Source organism: Aotus nancymaae, unplaced genomic scaffold (assembly GCF_030222135.1).
Source record: "Aotus nancymaae isolate 86718 unplaced genomic scaffold, 86718_ANA_hifiasm-v0.15.2.pri h1tg000015l_0, whole genome shotgun sequence".
Classification (NCBI taxonomy): Eukaryota; Metazoa; Chordata; class Mammalia; order Primates; family Aotidae; genus Aotus; species Aotus nancymaae.
This window is the reverse complement of record NW_026988426.1, coordinates 17,528,827-17,551,755: the sequence shown is the minus strand read 5'-3', so window position 1 is coordinate 17,551,755 and position 22,929 is coordinate 17,528,827. Positions and strand designations below refer to the sequence as shown.

At 41.1% G+C, this 22,929-nt stretch overlaps 1 protein-coding gene across 12 annotated transcripts in view; it reads right to left on the bottom strand.

Moving 5' to 3' along the window:
- TENM2 (teneurin transmembrane protein 2) overlaps positions 1 to 22,929 on the bottom strand; it is a 1,274,635-nt gene that overhangs the window by 300,549 nt on the left and 951,157 nt on the right. For all 12 annotated transcript variants that reach the window (XM_064376511.1, XM_012461093.3, XM_064376512.1 and 9 more), the window contains one exon: positions 8,435 to 8,669. In XM_064376511.1, the coding sequence (XP_064232581.1) occupies positions 8,435 to 8,669 (235 nt within the window). The remainder of the gene's footprint in view (positions 1 to 8,434; positions 8,670 to 22,929) is intronic.

Sequence of the window (22,929 nt, the reverse complement as noted above, 5' to 3'; positions counted from 1 at the left end):
TGAGAACAAACTAATACAAATAATATTTAAAAGAGAATCATACATTTCATCAGTTCTATGGACTATGACTAGATTTTCATACGTGAGACTAGATGCACATTCTATGTACCCAGTTCCATGAATGGAGTTTCAATTACCAGATCTGCACCCTGTGCTCAATTTCTGCTAACAATGCCATCGCAAGGAGCTCTAATCCTTGGCTCTTGAACATATGGATCAAAGAATATCCAGATGTTGTCTCACTTGTTTGTTTTCCTTCTGATGGACATCAAGGTTTTAGCAATCCTATCTTCCCACCAAATATTTTCTTTAACTAGCTTCTTCCAAAATTGTAATTGAGAAGTCCTAAATCTTGGAGAAATGCCAAATATTCAAAGAAAGTCCTTCCGAAGAAGGACTGTAGAACAGAAAGTAAATTCTGGAAGAGGATTTAGGAAAGTAGGACAGTGATCTGCTTGTTTTTGTTGGTCCTCTCTACCAGATACTTGTCAAGAGGACACTTTATTACAAAAAGTTATTCAAAATAAATCTCCCAGAACACCAACTGATTGCATGAGGAGCTGGGAGATGAGAGATATGATTAAGTATTGTGTTATGTTCTAACCCAACTTAAGGAAGCTAAGTTCTTATCACAAAGGGCAGATTCATTGCCAAGAGCAGACACTCTGATGGATCTGGTCTTGTAAATGTAACAACTAGGGCAATTGACCTAGGTTTGTGGTCGTTCACCCATGAGACATTCCACCACCTTAGTTTGGGTGTAGGAACTTCTAGTGTTTCATCCAACGTGGCTCATAGTTTACTCTCCTCCTGAAGCTTTAGACTTCTTGAAGGTTACTTTGTCCCTCTATCCCTAGATTCTACATCTTTTAATGGCTATAATAAAAGTCCCTTTCTACCTCATAGGATTGCTTTCAGGCTTGAATGAGATAATGCATGTAAAACATTAATGTTCAGCATATATAAAGTACATAATAACAACTGATTGATAATGGCCACGGTGGTCCTCCTCTTCTTTTTCTACAACAGCTCATACATCTCTTCTTCCCTTTCTTTATTCCTTTCTTCTTCTTCATCTAGTCCACTCTAAGAAACACCAGAAACTATTTTTCAAATAATAGTCTGTTAATGTAAAAATAGGCTGACTAATTAACAAACTCTATGGCAGTTTGTAAGTATGGAGAGGAAAAAGACAGAAAATATTATCCAGCCTTTAAGACCATCATCAGCTTTGACAATATGCTGAGTCAAGCCTGGCCAGCCAGTCAGCTTCTAGCAAAGTTGTTTATTAGTCATTTACTATATCAGGGCAGAAGTTTAAATATCTTTATTATATATCGTTTTTATTGACTTTACCTATTTTAACCTTTAAAGATTAAAATTGTAGGCAGGTTAAAAATAACCCATAATGCTGCTGGCTGGCAAGATAGCCAAATAGGAACAGCTCCAGTCTGCAGCTCCCAGTGAGATCAATGCAGAAGGTGGGTGATTTCTGTACTTCTAACTGAAGTACTCATCTCATCTCATTGGGACTGGTTAGGCAGCAGACTTAAACATTCCTGCCTGCCAACTCTGAAGACAGCAGCAGATCTCCCAGCACAGTTCTTGAGCTCTGCTAAGGGACAGACTGCCTCCTCAAGTGGGTGTCTGACCCCCATGCCTCCTGACTGGGAGACACCTCCCAGCAGGGTCAACAGACACTTCATACAGGAGAGCTTCAGCTGGCATCTGGTGGGTGTCCCTCTGGGATGAAGCTTCCAGAGGAAAGATCAGGCAGCAATCTTTGCTGTTCTGCAGCCTCTGCTGGTGACACCCAGCCAAACAGGGTCTGGAGTAGACCTCCAGCAAACTCCAGCAGACCTGCAGCAGAGGGGCCTGACTGTTAGAAGGGACACTAACAAACAGAAAGGAATAGCATCAACATCAACAAAAGGGACATCCACTCAAAAACCCCATCTGAAGGTCACCAACATCAAAGATCAAAGGTAGATAAATCCAGAAAGATGAGGAAAAACCAGCACAAAAAGGCCGAAAATTCCAAAAACCAAAATGCCTCTTCTCCTCCAAAGGTTCACAACTCCTTCTCAGCAAGGGAACTAAACTGGATGGAGAATGAGTTTAATGAATTGACATAAGTAGGTTTCAGAAGGTGGGTAATAACAAACTCTTTCAAGCTAAAGGAGCATGTTCTAACCCAATGCAAGGAAGCTAAAAACCTTGAAAAAAGGTTAGAGGAATTACTAACTAGAATAACCAGTTTAGAAGAACATGACCTGATGGAGCTGAAAAGCACATCACAAGAACTTCATGAAGCATACACAAGTATCAATAGCCAAATTGATCAAGCGGAAGAAAAGATATCAGAGATTGAAGATCAACTTAGGGGCAGTCAGAAAGTTCAGGTTACCCACACAGGGAAGCCCATCAGACTAACAGTGGTTTCTCTCTGCAGAAACCTTAAAAGTCAGAAGAGAGGAGGGGCCAACAGCCAACATTCTTAAAGAAAATAATTTTCAACCCAGAATTTCATATCCAGCCAAACTAAGCTTCATAAGTGAAGGAGAAATAAAATCCTTTACAGACAAGCAAAGGCTGAGAGATTTTTGTCACCATGAGGGTTGCCTTACAAGAGCTCCTGAAGAAAGCACTAAATATGGAAAGGGAAAACTGGTATCAGCCACCTGCAAAAACATACCAAATTGTAAAGACCATCAAAACTATTAAGAAACTGCGCCAACTAATGGGCAAAATAATCAGCTAGCATCATAATGGCAGGATCAAATTCACACATAATAATATTAACCTAAAATGTAAACAGGCTAAATGGCCCAATTAAATGATACAGACTGGCGTATTGGATAAAGAGTCAAGACCCATCAGTGTGCTGTATTTAGGAGACCCATCTCACATTCAAAGACTCACATAGGCTCAAAATAAAGAGCTGGAGGAAGATTTACCAAGCAAATTGAAATAAAAAAAAAAAAAGCAGGGGTTGCAATCCTAGTCTTTGATAAAATAGACTTTAAACCCACAAAGATCAAAAAAGACAAAGAAGACCATTACACAGTGGTAAAGGGATCAATACAACAAGAAGAGCTAACTATCCTAAATATGTATGTACCCAATAGAGGAGCACCTAGATTCATAAAGCAAGTTCTTAGAGACCTACAAAGAGACTTAGACTCCCACACAATAATAGTGGGAGATTTTAACACCCCACTGTCAATATTAGATAGATGAATGAGACAGAAAATTAGGAAGGATATTCTGGACTTGAACTCAACTCTGGACCAAACAGACCTAACAGATATCTACAGAACTCTCCACCCCAAATCAACAGAATATACATTCTTCTTAGCACTACATCGAATTTATTCTAAAATTGACCACATAATTGGAAGTAAAACACTCCTCAGAAAAGAAAAATAATGGAAATAATAAAAAAAAAACGGTCTCTCAGCCCACAGAGCAATTAAATTAGAGCTCAGGATTAAGAAACTCACTCAAAACCCCACAACTACATGGAAACAGAACAACCTGCTCCTGAATGACTACTGGGTAAATAACAAAATTAAGGCAGAAATAAATTAGTTCTTTGAACAATGAGAACAAAAGTACAATGTACCAGAATCTTTGCGACACAGCTAAAGCAGTGTTTAGAAGGAAATTTGTAGCAGTAAATGCCCACAGGAGAAAGCAGGAAAGATCTAAAATCGACACCCTAACATCACAATTAAAAGAACTAGACAAGCAAGAGCAAACAAATTCAAAAAGTAGCAGAAGACAAGCAATAATTAAAATCAGAGCAGAACTGAAGGAGATAGAGATATAAAAATTTCTTCAAAAAACCAATGAATCAGGAGCTGGTTTTTTGAAAAGATTAACAAAATAGATAGACTGCTAGCCAGACTAATAAAGAAGAAAAGAGAGAAGAATTAAATAGACACAGTAAAAAATGATAAAGGCGATATCACCACTGATTCCACAGAAATATAAACTACAATCAGAGAATACTATAAACATTTATATACAAATAGATGAGAAAATCTAGAAAAAAATGGATAAATTCCTGGACACATACACCCACCCAAGACTAAACCAGGAAGCAGTTGAATTCCTGAAGAGAGCAATAACAAGGTCTGAAATTGAAGCAGCAATAAATAGTCTACCAACCAAAAAAAGTCCAGGACCAGACGGATTCACAGCTGAATTCTACCAGAGGTACAAAGAGGAGCTGCTACCATTTTTTCTGAAACTATTCCAAACAATAGAAAAAGAGGGACTCTTTCCTAACTCATTTTATGAGGCCAGCATCATCCTGATACCAAAACCTGGCAGAGACACATAAAAAAATAAAATTTCAGGCCAATATCACTGATGAACATTGATGTGAAAATCCTTAATAAAATACTTGCAAACTAAATCCAGCAGCACATTGAAAAGCTTATCCACCATGATCAAGTTGGCTTCATCCCTGGGATGCAAGGCTGGTTCAACATACACAAATCAATAAACATAATCCACCACATAAACAGAACCAATGACAAAAACCACATGATTATCTGAATACATGCAAAAAAGGTCTTTGATAAAGTTTAACACCCCTTCATGCTAAAAGCTCTCAATAAATGAGGTATTAATGGAACGTATCTCAAAATAGTAACAGCTATTTATGACAAACCCACAGCCATTATCATATTGAATAGGCAAAAGCTGAAGCATTCCCTTTGAAAACTTGCAGAAGACAAGGATGCCCTCTCTCACCACTCCTATTCAACATAGTATTGGAATTTCTGGCCAGGGCAATCAGGCAAGAGAAAGAAATAAAGTGTATTCAAATAGGAAGAGAGGAAGTCAAATTGTCTCTGTTTGCAGAGGACATGACTGTATATTTAGAAAACCCCATCATCTCAGCCCAAAGTCTCCTTAAGGTGATAAGCAACTTCAGCAAAGTTGCAGCATACAAAATCAATGTTCAAAAATCACAAAAAAGCATTCCTAGACATCAATAATAGACAGACAGAGAGCCAAATCATGAGTGAACTCCCATTTATAATTGCTACAAAGAGAATAAAATACCTAGGAATACAACTTACAAGGGTTGTGAAGGACCTTTTCAAGGAGAACTACAAACCACTGCTCAAGGAAATAAGAGAGGACACAAACAAACAGAAAAACATTCCATGATCATGGATAGGAAGAATCAATATCATGAAAATGGCCATACTGCCCAAAGTAATTCATAGATTTAATGCTATCCCCATCAAGCTACCATTGACTTTCTTCACAGAATTAGAAAAAACTACTTTGACTTTCACATGGAACCAAAAAAGAGCTCATATAGCCAAGACAATTCTAAGCAAAAAGAACAAAGCTGGAGGTGTAATGCTATCTGACTTCAAAGTATACTACAAGGCTACAGTAACCAAAACAGCATGGTACTGGTACCGAAACAGATATATAAACCAATGGAGTAGAACAGAGACCTCAGCAATAATGCCACACATCTACAACAATCTGATCTTTGACAAACCTGACAATAACAAGCAACAGGGAAAGGATTCCCTATTTAATAAATGGTGTTGGGAAAACTGACTAGCCATATGCAGAAAACTGAAACTGGACCCCTTCCTTACACCTATTACAAAAATTAACTCAAGATAGATTAAAGATTTAAATATAAAACCTAAAACCATAAAAAACCTAGAAGAAAACCTAGTCAGTGCCATTCAGGACATAGGCATGGGCAAAGACTTCATGACTAAAATGCCAAGAGCAATGGCAACAAAAGCCAAAATTGACAAATGGGATATAATTAAACTAAAGAGCTTCTGCACAGCAAAAGAAACTATCATCAGAGTGAACAGGCAACCTACAGAATGGGAGAAACATTTTGCAATCTATCCATCTGAAAAAGGGCTACTATACCAGAATCTACAAGGAACTTAAACAAATTTACAAGTAAAAAACAAGCAACCCTATCAAAAAGTGGGTGAAGGATATGAACAGACACTTCTCAAAAGAAGACATGCAGCCAACAAACATGAAAAAAAAGCTCATCATCCCTGGTCATTAGAGAAATGCAAATCAAAAAAACCACAATGAGATACCATCTCACGCCAGTTATAATGGTGATCATTAAAAAATCAGGAAACAACAGATGCTGGAGAGGATGTGGAGAAATAGGAACACTTTTACACTGTTAGTGGGAGTGTAAATTAGTTCAACCATTGTGGAAGACAGTGTGGCGATTCCTCAAGGATCTAGAACCAGAAATACCATTTGACCTAGCAATCCCATTACTGGGTATATACCCAAAGGGTTATAAATCATTCTATTATAAAGACACATGCATGTGTATGTTTATTGCAGCATGCTTCACATAGCAAAGACTTGGAACCAACCCAAATTCCCATCAATGATAGACTGGATAAAAAATGTGGCATATATACACCATGGAATACTATGCAGCCATAAAAAAGATGAGTTCATGTATTTTACAGGGAAATGGATGAAGCTGGAAACCATCATTCTCAGCAAACTAACACAGGAACAGAAAACCAAACACCTCATGTTCTCACTCATAAGTGGGAGCTGAACAACGAGAACACATGGACACAGGAAGGAGAACATCACACACTGGGGTCTGTTGAGGGGTGAGGGACAGGGGAAGGACAGCACTAGGAGAAATAACTAATGTAGATGACGGGTTGATGAGTGCAGCAAACTACCATGGCACGCATATAGCTATGTAACAACACTGCACATTCTGCACATGTATCCCAGAACTTAAAGTATAATAAACTAAAAAAAAAAGCATAATACCCAATAGGTAGTTTTTCATTTCTTGATTTGAGTGTTTTTAATATTTGAACCAAACATGCATGCCAAAACTGCACCTAACAAAATCATAATTATATTCTTAATATGATTAAATACCCAAACCATGTTGAAATTATCCCAATTGTCTCAACGACATATTTTTCCTGCTAGTTTGGATCAAGAGTCAAACTGGCTGTTATAATCAGTTTACTTTGTTATGTAACCATTCTTTGTGTGAGAGCCTGTGTGTGTGTGTGTGTGTGCCTGTGCATGCACACACACACGCATGCTAGGTAATTTTTTTGTGGTGGAAAATTATAAAAATGCAGCACTCTCTGTATTTTGCTTAGTGCTTCATTTTGTGTCATTTTATTTATTTCTGTACCAATTCTTTTAAGCTAATGTTGAGATCAAGAATATTTATTAGCTTAGGCTCACTTTTTTAGTTTCTTTTAATAAAGCAAAAATTCTTCAAAAAAATCCCCTATAATTGTCAGAAAACAAAGTTAAAAGTTTGGAGTGATTATGGTGACAAAGATGTATAACACATTAATTTTCCCGATCTTATAAAAAACAAAACAATTATAAATAAGAACTCCAAATGCTATGACTTTCAAAATTGCTTCAGGCTGTGTGCCCAGAATTCACCAGCCATTATCAGAAAAATTATAGATTATTTCTGTCTTGCCTCAAACCTAAGTTATTAAAGTTTAAAATGTATTTGGGAACTTTCTGAAGGGTCAATGTGAATAAGCCGTCCTCTTTGTTCAGTCTCCATGGTTCTTCCAGATAAGGAAACAATAGCATTTAGAACACACAAACCAAGAAAGTGCCTGGGGAAAGAGCAGCAAGGCTATTTCAGAGTCTGGCCAACCCACACACAGCCTTCACCGCCAGTGTCATCCCAACCCTCCGTACCCCGAGCGACAGGTCTTCTTTCAGATCATTAAGGTGTATATGGTTTTGAGATCTGAATCGAAGGTGAAAAAAGGCAAAACAAAACAAAGTCAGACCTGGAGATCATTTTCAAACCCTTCCCTCCTCACATAAGTGCTGCTCCTTTTTTCTTGTTTGTTTTTATACGTTATTGTTTGCCCCACAGGCATCAAGCTGTTAGTGTGTACAGGAGGGATTAAAGTGAGGCTGCATGTTGGCTGAAATATAAATTTAAATTATACTTCTGTCAGTTTGGAATCAGGGATTGTTTCTCAAGGTCTCCCCAAACACTTAATTTCAAATGAGTCTTCATTTATTACCTCAAGAAAGGCCAAATGCATAATTTATCAGCAGCTTTCAGTCAATATACCCTTATAAGCATGTTTCCCATGAGCCTTCGAGTAAAAATATGTTATGCTAATTCTATTAGTTGGGTACACAAGAGCTATCTAAGAAAGTAAACAAGCTTTAAAAGGAGACACATGTGAACAAAGAAATACCTGTCAACCTACTGTCCAGGGTCAAATTACCAAGGGAACAAGGAGGTGGTAAACTTGTCTCATTCATGCCCAGAGTGCGTCTCCGACTGGAACTGAGAGACACCCAGTGGCTCTGTGTGGTGGCTCAGGGGTAAGGCGACACTGAGTGTGACTGTGAGCTGGCGATGGGGACTTACCGGGTCTCCAGTGGCACGTTGCTGTTTAGCACCCAGCTGTCCTGAAGCTGAACGGACTCCGGTGTGGTGGCCAGGTCATTGGGCGCAGGGGCCGGGGCGTGGATCTGACTCCGCCGATTGGTCAGTGAGTTCCGGTTGAGGGAGTTGGCGGACGAGTGGTGATGAGACAGCGTGTGGTTGTGAGGGGGTGGGAGAGGGGGCCTCAGAGTCGACTGGCTATGGTGGTTTGGAGGACCTGAAAAAAAAAAAAAAAAGGAGAAACGACTGTCAGCGTCTGCAGATTCCAGGCTCAGGCACTCTGCAAACCTCTGGAGGAGAGTTTGAAACCAAAGTCTCCAAGCTGACAATTGTTGAAAGCCGCAAGCTAGACAGACAGATAAGACGGCGGCAGGCCTCCCAGAGTTAGTTACAAATAAATAATGGGCTTTGATTTGCATTTGTCCACACGCATCAAATGAAGAATAAGGAGAAACCAGCTTAGCAAAAGCAGGTGGATAAGGGCTGACCAGAGACTTATTTGAAACGTATTAATACTTCAGTTAAAGTAACATGACATTCAAGGCGGATCACTGTCCTAACGAGTCCCTATTCCCTCTCCAGGTAAACTAGTATACTGCACACATTCTTTTCAGAAATTTCATCTTTTGAAGATACTAAGAATATGTACACTCTAAGTCGGGGGTAGAACCTTTAAATACCTGTAGGGGCCAGGCAGCAGTGTGGAGTGGGCCAGCTGTGGATGGAGTGAGCTGGAGAGACTAGGGAGCAGCCCTCACTCAGCACCAGGTCAACTGGGCCACGTGGGACTGAGGGAGGGCTCGAAGCAGCTGTGTCTTCTAGTTTCTCTAGAAAAGCTGGAAATCTGGACTTGAAGATAAAATTTCCTGGTTTTTAAAAATGTGGACAACTTAAAATTTATATATATGTATGTGTGTGTGCACACATATTTGTGTATATATGTGTGTACATATATAATACATACATACACATGTGTCTATATGTATATATGTGTAATATATATATCTATACACACACACACACACACACACACACTTTAAAAGGAGAGTCAACAAAACACACCTGTGAGCCCGTTCAGCTCAGCACGTTGCTAACGTCTTTCCTCTGAGAGATGAACCCTGAGGATTCAGTCTCTGGAGAAGGTCGTGACAGATGTTTTCAAGCCACGACCCTGACTCCAAATTGCATCTTGCGTTTTTTAAAATAACAAAATCCTCTATCCTTGCAGGAAAACCAAAAGAGAGCTCCCCCTTGCAAAACATCCCTTTGTAGATATCGCTGTCTCTGAGAACTCCACACAAGGTTTTCCCAGCAACCGATTCTCAATCTACAAAATGAAATATTTTAAGCATAATGAAAATGAAAGTAGTTCGCTATGTGATGAAGCCTATAATTTCGTTTTAATGGATGCTGAAACGTGACTTTTAATTTGTGTCCTTTGAGAAAGTTTATTTTTTGAAGCTTCCAGTCAGGGCTGGCAGCTCACCAGGTGACTGCTGAGCCTTGTCATTTTTGGCCCCTGCCAACTTTAAAAATCCTCAGCCCCTGCTGTCCTGGCTTTAAGAAGTTGGCTCAAGTCATTTAAACAAGCAATTTGACACAAATTTGAACTACTTGTCTCCTTATGTGGCCGGGCTACATCTCCAAAAGGTGTAATCTACATTCTGGGGTTCCTGTGCAGGCTGCAGAAACGTTCTGAGGAAAAGACAACATGTCAAGAAGATACTAGGTTTGGAGAGCATCATGACCAACAAACACAGGATGGAAAAATACGGAGGAAGCTGGTTCCTTGAAGTTTACATCTCTAGGCTGAAATTACTTGGATGATTTCTTTTTTCTTTTTGATGTTTAGGAAAGGACAGTGACAACGAAAACCCAGTGGGAAGTACCACCGTACAGTTGTATAGATTTTAAATCGTGTCCTCCAAGTGAACCTGTAATTCCTATTTTACATTATGCATCAGTGACATTTTAAATATATCTTTGGGGGAGTTTCATAGCTGTAGCAGGCTATTATATTTTCTGGCATTGTTGTCTGTCTAGTAATGTATTATTACATAGTTATTTAGCATTTGTCTGTCTCATATTAGTGGAAAGAGGTGGGAAACGGGGGTGAAATGATGTCATAATGATCCTCCAGGGATGCTATCCAAGCCCCCCACACACAGTTAATGAATTTTCTTTCCCCTTCTCTCAACTCCCATCCAAGTAGTGTCATTATTCCCCATTAGTTAGGTAATTATGAGACCTGCCTCAGGAAGATGGGGCGGGCCAGTGCACAAGTGAGAACCTGCCCTCCCCAGCCCCAAGTCCTAACTTTTCATCTCTCTCTGTTCTGGCCCCCGACCCTCCCCTCTCCAGACCACACACTCTTCTAAAGTACAAAGAGGCCGTGTGAAGGATTTAATCCCCTAAATGAGATATCAGACCTTCCTGCTTTCTGTCTATTCACTCTGAGCTAAGTTCTTCTTGTCTACTCCAGCTTGTGTGGCCCTTGTGTGGTCCATCTGTGTTATTCGTGGACAGAATTCCTGCGGTTGCTTGTGTGCTGACAATATCCAGGGGTGGTCCCCAGCAGGAAGAGAAGCACAGACCTGGGTGCTACGTGGTATGTTCCAAATAAAATGAATTGGGAATTTTCCAGTTAACTAGAAGAGAGGTCAAGTTCTCTCTTCCTTTATCCTAAAGAGAAGGCCTAGAGCTTCCTGGGGGAAATGGAGAAGGAAGAGTAAGGGAAGATGGACGAATACTTAATTCTCCATTCACCCAGCCCTCCTATAAAGCAACATGATATTTCATTGCAAATAAATCAAATTGTTGACAGCAACAAAAACAAAAATGATCCAGCAACCTCAGTATTGGAAGACATTCTCCTCCAAACTGTTGCTCATTTTCACCACAGCATTGATTATAGTTGCTCACTTATCTATCTATCCTACAGACATATTTTCCAGCAAGGTGCAGGAGACAGAAGGAAAAGACAATTACAGTACAGAGTGGTAAATGCTACCACTGGGATATATACAGAGGGATGTGGGGACATCTAGGAGAGGCATTTAGCTAGAGGTTAGGAGATAGAATCTATAGAACTGGGTTCAAGGATTGAGTCTGCCACTTTCTGGCTGTGTGAACCTAGGCGTGCTACCTCATTTCTTTCATTCTCAGCTTACTCATCTGCCAAATGGTGAAAACAGCAGTAACTACCCGCTAAGGTTGCTGTGAAAGTTAGAGAGGAAGGATGAATGTAAAGTGCTAAGCATGCTGCCTGATGGCTGGCAAGTCCCTGAAAACCATGTGCAGAGAATAGTGACGGGTTCTTTCAGGGATGAAAGGATGGATAAGACAGAACCGCAGCTCTCAGGGAGCCCAGATTTGAGTAGGAAAATTAAATCCGAATTTCATCTATCTAGGGCAGACGTCATAGACTGACAACCCTCGAGCTGAATATTATCAAAAATTCAAAGTTGAGATTTTGCAGAGTGTTTCCAGATTTCTGACTTCTCTTGAAAACAAAACCAAACCCAAAATATGGAGTCTGTATCCTCAAAACAACTGGATAGAGCTGAATGCTGTGAGGGGTGGGGTGGTTTATCTGATTTGCCATCAACCCTAGTGATCCCTGTTCTCGTAACCTAGCTGGCTGTATGCGTTTATGTTACTGACACCTAATAGTTATGTTTTTGACTCCTAGCTTCACTCGGGTGCCCTGATATTCAGCGTAAGTAACGTGCCACTAGTAGGAAGCACCTCTGCTACAACGATTGATCGCAAGCACCTTTTTGCATTGATCACTTTTCATTACAGTCATCCAACACACTTGCTGGGTGGGAAGGTTTTCTATTTCAAAAATGCAAACAATGGCTGACAACATGCATTCCTGCTTTCCCAAAGCCAAAATACACGAAAAGCCCTTCTGCAAAGCAACTGATGTCTTCAACCTCCTATGAAACGGAGATGAATCACTCAGCTTGAAGAAGGAACCCTAACGTCCACTCTAAGTTCTATACATTTATTGGGTTCAATTAATGTGCATATTATTAAGAGCTCTTCTATTGTGTAAATATGCAATCGTAATAATAATGCAATTTAAACATTAAAAACAATGTAACGTAAATCCTTATACGGTATGAACCTAGTGAGTATGCTATTAGTAGGCAAAAGGCAACTGTCATTAAAATATTGGTGCTGACCTGATGTTGTACCTGATTTACCTTCGGTCCAGAACCTGGAATTTATTTTTAGGTACTGTATGGCTTTTAGTCCTCGGGAGAAGGAACTGTTCTATTGGCTCTTTACTAAAAACTAGGGAAGGTATAGGTAAGGCTCCTGAAAAAGATAAGTGAATTTATAGAGAAAGTGTTTCCTGTATATTTAAAAATCAAGGGCTTGAATGAGTGCTACTGTTTGTCCTGCTGAAGAATGGTCTGTGCTTTTAGATTTTCTGCGGGACAATTTTGCCAGTTGATTTGGAGAGGGATGCCAGTCACAGGGCCTGTCCTTCTTAAATGCCTACTGGTTGGCAGTGAAACTTGAGAAAAATGAAGCAGTGCTTCTTTGTTGAGTAACAATACCAATTCCAATAAAGTCAGACGTGGGAAGTGGAAAATCTTGGCATATCAGCTTCTGTGTTGACTCCATTAGAGTTGCTCAGATAGCATGGGGAAACAATCAATGCCCACGTTTTAAACAACATATAAAGGAAGAAGTTCAGGGGCTTTAAGGAAGAAATTGCTAATAATTGACTATTGTTGTTGCACTCTGCCTAAATAAACAGCTGGAGGACATGTTTAGGTGGGGTCTACTCTTGCCAAGCGTTGACAAATAGATGGAGTGGGAAAGCAGAGACAAATTAAACCGCCTTGTCTTGCGCCATAGTCTTCACCAGTTTTTCCTGGTGATTAGAAATGATGATAAGGCCTGCCTAGCTGCTAATAAATCACTCATTCCTGGGAATGGCATGCCAATGGTTGGTCTTTAAAATTTTCAACTCACTCAGACCCCGAGATGACAAATTAACCACAAACTCTTTGCCTTCTCCTGAACTACCTCTTAGGGGGCAAGTTTCATCTTGATAGCAATTTAAAGATTCTAAAAGAGGGGATGGTGTTGGCAGAGACTTGGGAATCTATGGTTGATGATAACTAGCACCAGGACACCCTGTTCAAATTTGACCTTGAATTGGCCACAGGGAATTGGGGCTGAGGATTTTCAAGAATAACAGTGCCTGCTTAGACCTAAGGAGGACAGAGTCTGTTGCACAAATTCAGGCTAGTGGTTGGCTTTGAACCCCTGCTTGGCCACTGACCAGATGCGTGACCACTGGAAAGTGACATATTTTTCTTTCTAAGTCTGTTTGTTCACTTGTAAAATAGGTATAGTAATTTTACTTCTTATACATGATTTTTAGGAGAATTGAATGGAAATATATATTTTTAAGGAGCCTAGAACAATTCTTGGTACATAGCAAGCTATTGATACATATTATTATGATGATTATTATTTGGTACAATTAATTGTTCTGAAAATAGTAATGGCAGCTATAGCAACTACGACTCTGAGGAAAACGATGAGTACCTCCTAGGGCACTGTGGGCCCCACTTCTCCCAGTTCTTTGAAATGGCAGCTTTTGGAGGGGGATATTCAATGAACATGTGGCTGCAAAATCATCAACCTCAGACCCCTCCACCTTCAAATTCAGCCTGCAGGCGGTCAGAGTGACGAAGTGACATGGCCAGGAGCTATTAACAGACAGTCCCAAGAGTGTCTAAGAGCCCACAAAAATGAAACTTGGGTTTCAGAACTACTCCATTTCCATAAACAAAACAATTGATGTTGATGATAACAAAATGATAATGTTGACCATGGCTGCCATGAGTTAAGTTCTCCGTGTGTGTAGAGTACTGTGCTAAGTGTTGTACAAAAATCATTTCAATATATTCCCACTTACTCCTAGGGGACAGGTCACTTATCATGCTCATTTCATAGATCCAGTAAGTGAAGTTCAGAGAGGTTAATTAATGCATAAAATGTCACATCGCTTAGCAAGTGGTAGAGCTGGTTCTTGATCCCAGTGTCTCTGCCCCTCCCAGCTATATGCAAAGGAACCCAAAGCCAGAACACAGGCACACAGGGAGAAAACAGATGCCCTGCCCTGGCTGATATATGCCTAGCAAATACAGAGGAAAACAGACTTGACTCATTTCCTTGCACATTTGCTTAAATAGCAGAATCCAATCTTGTGAGAAACTGGAGGGAATCGCCCACCTCCAAGCTCTGCACCATCTCACGGATGCTTGCCTGAATCCGGAGAAATAGACCAGAACAGCCAAGCTGCAGTGCAATCTCTTTTTTATGCCTTCCCAAAGGCCCTCCCCAAACTTCCTTCACTGTGCTGCATCCCGGGCTCCCCTAACCAGAGGCGGTGAGGAATGAGCAGCAATTAGGCCTGTCAGGGGCAAGAACCATGGGCACACTCCATCCCAGCTTGTCCTGTCCTGCTCTGACCGGAGGTACTTTGCCAAGAGGCCGGGGATGGAGGGAATAGTTCCAAATCCAGTCCCTCCCATATTTGAAGAGATTTCCTTATTTGTCTCTAAGTACTGGGCACTTCGGACATTGAGCTTGCTTCCTTCTTCTGTCTTAACACCTACAGAATGACTTCTCTCCTAAAGAATGGACTTGCATGTTTTGTTACTGACACACGTATGGTATTGCTGGCTTCACAGGGCAGGTGACCTCTCTGCAGTCTTTCTTTGATCTGGCCACTACTGTTGCAAGCTGCAGCTGCAGCCTTTCCACATTTCAGAGTGGCAGAGAAACAAGATGGGGGATGAAGCAGTGAGTCAAGTTCTAGCCTCTTCCTCATTTTTCCAGCCCCCGGCTCCAGCTCTAGCCCGTGCCTTTGGCCCAAGGTCCTGTATCAGGGGGCTGTCCTTGAAGGAAGCACCCCACTGAGCCTCAACGGAGGGCGGAGAAAGAAATGGCTGTGCTTGCCTGTAAGGAGTGATTTATAGCTCTCTTTCCTACACAAAATATATGACCTTAGAGAAAAACATTCCGAACGCATTTGCAATGACGCACAGATCAACATTGCGTAGCGGAACATGGGAATTACAGTCACGAGGTGCAATCATTTGCAGGTTCAGAATCCAAAGTTTTCCTCAGCTCTGCCTACGTTCATAAAGGACTAGGGACTGTAGGGACATCTTAGATCACCTAAGTACAATAGCTCCCATTTAATAAGCACCAGCTGTATGATAAGCACTCACCATAGTTCATCTTATTTAAAGCTTGCGATAACCTTTAAAGTAGATATTGCTCTCCGCTTTAAAGATGAGGAGACTGAGGTGCAGGGAGGTTAAGTAATTTAATTCTCTCTCCTTAAGTTGTGTATTTAACTGTAATGTATCAGTGCCCCTCTGGATGCTTGCTTTGCACACTGCTTACCTTTTTTTTTTTTTTTTTTTTGAGATGGCGTCACCCAGGCTGGAGTGCAGTGCAGTGGCGTGATCTCAGCTCATTGCAACCTCCACCTCCCTGGTTCAAGCAATTCCCCTGCCTCAGCCTCCCAAATAGCTGGGATTATAGGCACACGCCACCAAGCCCAACTAATTTTTTTGTATTTTTAGTAGAGATGGGGTTTCACCATGTTGGCCAGACTGGTATTGAACTCCTGACCTCAGGCAATCCACTTCCCCTTGGCCCTCCAAAGTGCTGGGATTACAGGCATGAACCACCGCGCCCGGCTGCTTACATTTCTTTTGTAACGCTCAGCACCTGGTTTTATATTATTTTTGGACTCTCCTGTGCTCTCCACGAGATCAATGAGCTCCTCCATTAAAAAGAGTCTGTCTCACTTGTCTGTATATCCCAGCATAAGGCTGCAGTGCTTGGTATAAAACTGGTGATGAATGAACAAAAGAACGAATGGACAAATCATGTCCCTGGGGGATTGTGTTTAGCGTCTCAGAGGGCAGGGATCAGAGTAGACTTCTGCCTCTGTCCCTTGAGCGTTCTAGTTGATTGCTGGAATCAGTGATGCCCTCCCACTTAATTCCCTCATTCCTGTTACCTTCAGGATTCCTTTTATAGGGAGATGGCTAGACATTGAGAAAAGGTGACTTCGAACTCCTCTGTCTTGGATTGTTTTTTGGTTGTTTTTCCTGGCATTTGCTGCCTGACCACCTCTTCTGCTTTTTTTAAATTAAAAAAAAAAAAAAAAAAAAAGCTGAGATATCATACAATTCAGCTTTTAAAAGTATGTATTTCAGTGTTTCTTCAGTATATTCACCAAGATACGCAATCATTACCACTATCTAATTTTAGAACATTTTCATCACCCTGAAAGGATACACCATGCCCATCAGCAGTCACTGCCCAGTCCCTTCCTCCCTCCCATATCCTCTGGTAAATGTTAATCTACTTCCTGTTCCTATGGATCTGCCAATCCTGGACATTTCATGGAAATGGCGATTCCCTCTGTTTATTATAACCACGACATCTGTCTGTTGCAGAGCTCCATCGGAGCCAGTCAAAGTTCACTCTCACAGGGGGCACACTGCCTAGCACTTAAAAAGATCTTCCCCTGGCAGCCTGAAGCAGGTCCCCCGCAGGCCTTTTTGTGGCTGAGATCCTGCTGCTGTTGATATTTTTCAGACGGAGATTGTTAGGTGATGGCATTTGAGAGCCAGCTGTACATGCGAGTGTCTGAAGGAGAGCCTGGAATTTGTTCTAGCGGTTCAGGCATGGCTGTAATCACCTAGCCAGGCACAGGCAGGGACTTTTGTGGGGAGGGGAAAGGAGAAAGGAGAAGGGGACCCTTGAACTGGGTGCCAAGTCAGCAGCTGCCCTTGGGTTAAGAGCTTAATAGCTATTGTGAATTTGGGACCATCCCGCCCCAGTAGGGCACGTTCTCACACATGAAGGGTCAGAAAGGGATTTTAATCATAGGTGCCACATTATTTGACCATTGCCCCATTGCCCCTATACTGATTCTTTGCTTTCTTAAATCATCAGGAAAGTATTACTTGAGATCAATGTCAACTCCATTAGCTACTTTCCAAGTGACAAAGACAAAAAAAAAAAAAAAAAAAAACACTTGAAATACTTGAGAAGAACCCTTCTAAAGAGATTTTATTACACAGTTACGTCTGAGCAGTGCCTATCTGAGCATTTCAATAAATCTACATTACCCTAGGTATTTTGGCATCCTCTGGGAGAGGAAAGCCTATCAGTAGAAAGTAATGATTTTGGGTTTTTCAATTGCCCTAAGGATCTTGACAATACTATTAAGACCCATGCACTCCCTGTCGAGAAGTTTAGGAGTGAAATTATTAATATGCCCAGACGTTATGTTGATTGTTGTGCTGTAGCAGAAAATACTCTTTCTGTTATGTGAGCAGCATTATCACTTTCCCAGGCAGAGAATTGCATCAAAAATTTAAACTCCTCTCATTCCAGCTCATCACATAGCTTTTCAAGGTGTTATTGTAAAATAGGCTGGGCAAAATTTGGATATTTCCCTACCCATGAAAGATAATACATTTTTCAAAGATCAGGCTATTTTTTCAAAAAAGCCAGACCTCACAGTGGAATTCTCTTCCACCAAGATGCCACTCTTTAGGTCTTTAACTAGATTTTCCTTGGGGCATATTTCATTTTTTTTTTCTCTTCGAGAAGTTTAGAGTGCTTTCTCCCAAACACAGAAAGAGGATCAAAACAAAGATAAAATATAATTTTGATTTGAGACGGAGCCTCTGATGATCAGAATAATGGAAACAAACTCTGATCTACACCATTCATTATTACCAAGAGTGGCCGAAGCACACCAGTTAAATGGCAAGGATGGGATAAAGGTTCCTGGAGCATTTTCATTTCAAAGCTCAGCAGAATTATTTACTATCTGGGTGACCTTTTCCCAAAATCTCTCCTGGTACATGCCTTATAGGGCAAGGGAACAAAAGTTTCTCCATACTATATAAACAGAAGTCAGCTGAATGTCAGACCTTGAACTGCATCTGGTGTCATATCAAGTGACAGCTGATGTCATGGGATGTAAAGACATATCGATGGAGATATTTTCAGAACCCCCCTTTTGCCTTTAGAATGCACACACATACACACACATGCACACGCCCACACAAGTAATTACCCAAGATAATCAAATATCTGAAGAAGCATAGCATCCACTGCCCAAGATTACACAGCTCAAGTACTGGCAGAGAGAGCACTCTTCGGATTTTGCTCATAATTGTTTATTTCAAAGTTGCCTTGGAGTTGTCTTTACCTCCCAATCAAAGTAAATCAGACCTCTCACGATCCTTCTCAAGATCAAGATCCTTCTCATGATGTTGCATGGATGAGTAGAAGTACCCTGCTGCTGAGCAGGCTAAGAGGAAAACCCCCCACCTTCACCTTGAAGATCCCCAGGATGCCAGTAACTTTTAGACAAAAACTGGGATTACCAGGAGGCCAGTGTGCTCTCAGCCCTCAGTTCTGCAGGGGGAGAAAGAGGCATTGCCATTAGGATCACTGGCTCCCACTGTGCTCCACCGGAAAAAAGGTTTCTTTCTATCAAGGGTTCAGGATGCCGTTTCCAGGGCTTTTCAGTCTTGAAGACATTGATTTCTCTAGTTTTGCCTGGGGGATTTCTGAAGTTAGACAACCAAAGTTTTGAGGTACTTAACCTCTGTATCCTCATCTGTAAAAGGTGGTTAATAACAGTTCCTACTTGGTAAGAGAGTTAAATGAGATAGTATGTTGAAAGTGCATCACAAATAGGATACTCTCAGGAAATGTCAGCATTTATTTTTGCCTGTGATATATATATATATATTTAGATGGGAGTCTCACTCTGTCACTTAGGCTGGACTGCAGTGGTGCAATCTCGGCTCACTGCAATCTCTGCCTCCTGGGTTCAGGCAATTCTCCTGCCTCAGCCTCCCGAGTAGCTGGGACTACAGGTGTGTGCCACCGCATCTGGCTAATTTTTGTATTTTTAGTAGAGATGGGGTTTCCCCATTTGGCCAGGCTGGTCTTGAGCTCCTGACCTCAGGCGATCCTTTTGCCTTTATCTCCCGAAGTGCTGGGACTACAGGCATAAGCCATTGTGCTGGCCTATTTTTTGAGGTTGTGGAGACAAGAGTGACATAGACCCTGTGATTTAGATTTTTTTTGTGTGTTGTTTTTAGGAGACAGGGTCTTGCTCTGTCACTTGGGCTGGAGTGCAATGGTATAATCATGGCTCCCTATAACCTCAAATTCCAGGGCTCAAGCAATCTTCCTGCCTAAGCCTTCTAAGTAGCTGGGGCTACAGGCGCGGGCACACACCACCATTCCTGGCTAATTTTTATTTTTATTTTTGGTAGAGATGGCATTTTGCTGTTTCCCAGGCTGGACTTGAACTCCTGACCCCAAGCAATCCTCCCACCTTGGCCTCTCAAAGTGCTGGGATTATAGGTTTGAGCCACTACACCCAGCCAAGATTATTGTTTCAATGACTTGAAAAACTTTCTGTTGCCAGAAACTTTTAAGGTAAACAGCACCATTAACAATCAGGGGTCCTTTTTCCTACTAATGAGTTATAGTAACTCCAGGCCCTACAGAATATCAAAATAATCAGTGCACTTATGTTTCACATTTGCACTTTATTTTTTTTAAATTGCATTTTAGGTTTTGGGGTACATGTGAAGAACATGCAAGATTGTTGCATAGGTGCATACGTGGCAGTGTGATTTGCTGCCTTCCTCCCCTTCACTTATATCTGGCATTTCTTCCCATGCTATCTCTCCCCAACTCCCCACCCCCCACTGTCCCTCCCCTATTTCCCCCAAACAGACCCCAGTGTGTAGTGCTCCCTTCCCTGTGTCCATGTGTTCTCATTGTTCAACACCCACCTATGAGTGAGAACATGCGGTGTTTGATTTTGTGTTCTTGTGTCAGTTTGCTGAGAATGATGGTTTCCAGGTTTATCCATGTCCCTACAAAGGATGCAAACTCATCATTTTTGATGGCTGCATAATGTTCCATGGTGTATATGTGCCACATTTTCCCTGTCCAGTCTATCATCGATGGGCATTTGGGTGGGTTCCAGGTCTTTGCTATTGTAAACTGTGCTGCAATGAACATTCGTGTGCCACATTTGCACTTTAAATACACTGAAATAAAACCATCCAATGGTGGACAATGTGAAGTGCCTTCTAACTGCTTTTTTCCTTTGATAAATTCTCTTGTTCTTTTATTAATTAGTGCAAGGAAGACCTGTGTTTTCTTGAGCTCTGGTAGTCCTGGTAAGCATCAGCCCCATTTTGCATGAAAAACTCTATAATAAAATCCAGCTTTTCAAGTTTCTTTGGCTCATTTATGAGCCATGCAGGTTGCTCTATCACTGCAATCCACTGCTGAACAATTCACTGATGTCCCGAGTTGTTCATCACATTTAGATGGTTTAAGTCATGAATTAGCAATTTGTTTCTCAGGGCTTCTTGGGTTACTGAAACATCCTAGTATTTATCATCTCAAATGGGATCATTCTTAATCCCATAATGTAGAGAAGGAGTCATCTCTCACGTGAAATAATCAGATTTGGCGGAGAAAATAATTTCCATTTCTAACACTGCCTATCTGACACTTTAATAGTGTAGTCTGGAAAGGCTTCTCGATAAGATGATATTTGATCAGAGACCTGAAGGAAATAGGGAGAGAGCCATTCCAGTGTCTGGGGGAACAATGTTTCAGGCAGAGGGAAAAGCAAGAACAAAGGCATTTTAAATCCGGGACTTGTGTAGTGTGCAGGAATTGCCCAGAATATCAGCCTAGGTTTGTCTCTTTCCTGCAGATTTAAACCTAGTTCTCGAAGAAAATACTGCAAGAAATAAGAAAGGCCCTGATGTGGATCCTCACTGGCCTTTGTTTGATTTGGAACCTGCCAAGCAGGCTTCTGTTTGAGACTCTCTGAATTTGCTGTACCCTTGGCCTGGAGATACAGATAACTGAGTAGCTCACTCCTTCCATGTCTGCAGGTCTCAGCTCAAATGTCATCTTTTAAGACCTGCCTTCCGAGACAGCGTCAGTCATCTTATCCCCCTTCCATTGCTTTCTTTTTCACATATTGGTATCCAGTTTTTAAAAACTCATTTGTCTTTCTGCACCAGAAAGTAAATACCTTGAAGGCAAAGATGCTATTTTATTCTCTGTTGAATCCCTGGATCTTAGAGTACTTGGTAGACACAATCGATGGTTGTTGAATGAATGACTGAATTAGTTAATTAATTATATATTGACAAATACATCAAGAACAAAGAAATTGGAGGAATATTCCAAATTCCATCAGAAATGAAAGGATGTCCAAGTACACCACGCTATCATTTGAGACAGATCTCAAAAGCTTGGACTTGATCAAAGTTCAAGAAGAAAAATTATCATGGGCTTCCTTCTCAAAACACAGTTCTGTCTCATGCAAACTGTAGCAATTTTTTTCTCTTCCTACAGCAATCCAAACATGACAACAAATGTCTTACAAGCAGAAATCCCCGTGGAACTAATGGGAACAGAGGCCTCCCACACACCCCAAGTGGGAATAGACACATTTCACTTCCAAACTCTGACTAACAGGATCTCCTGTGGCTCCTTCTGCCACCTGAAAATGTTCACTTTTCATCACAACTCCATTGTATTAAAGAATCTTCGCTAAAGGCCTCTGACTCAACCGGGTGGGGTGAATCCTGATTCATCTGCGTAGTTGGTGAGACAGAAAGGAATTCAGTGTGGCACAGAAAAAGGATGACTTTGCTAAGATTGTGCAAATCAAAAGCAAGATATATGGAATTCTGCTTCTTTTAGGAAGACTTTTTGGATTGGATCAGATGAAATCCAATGGCTACCTCAACCCTATGCTGACGAGTATGATGCTTTATGGTTGCTCCGTTCTAGGGCTGACACTGGAGCTGACATCAACACATTATATAATAAAAGACTTTATTAGGTAATTTTTAGCCCGCCGAATCTTTATAAACTTCTCTGGTTTATACATCATGAAATAGAGCTTGGGTAGAGTTTCCATTCAACAGATTTTTTTGTTGTATAGCAGGGGTCCCCAACCCCTGGGTCACAGAACAGTACAGGAACCGGGCAGCAAAGTAGGAGGTGAGCGGAGGGTGAACAAGCATTAGCACCTGCGCTCCGCCTCCTGTTAGATCAGCGGCAGCATTAGATTCTCATAGGAGTGTCAACTCCTATATATGGGATTAAGAATATCCCATATATAGGAGTTCACACTTAATCCCAAAATATAATGGGATTAAGAATGATCCCATTATACTTTGAAATTCTCATGTGACCTGCGCACATGAGAGTTCCAGGTTGCGTGCTCCTTATGAGAATCTAACTAATGCCTGATGATCTGAAGTGCAACAGTTTCATCCTGAAACCATCCCCCTCTCCCACGAAAAATTTGAAACTGGTCCCTGGTGCCAAGAAGG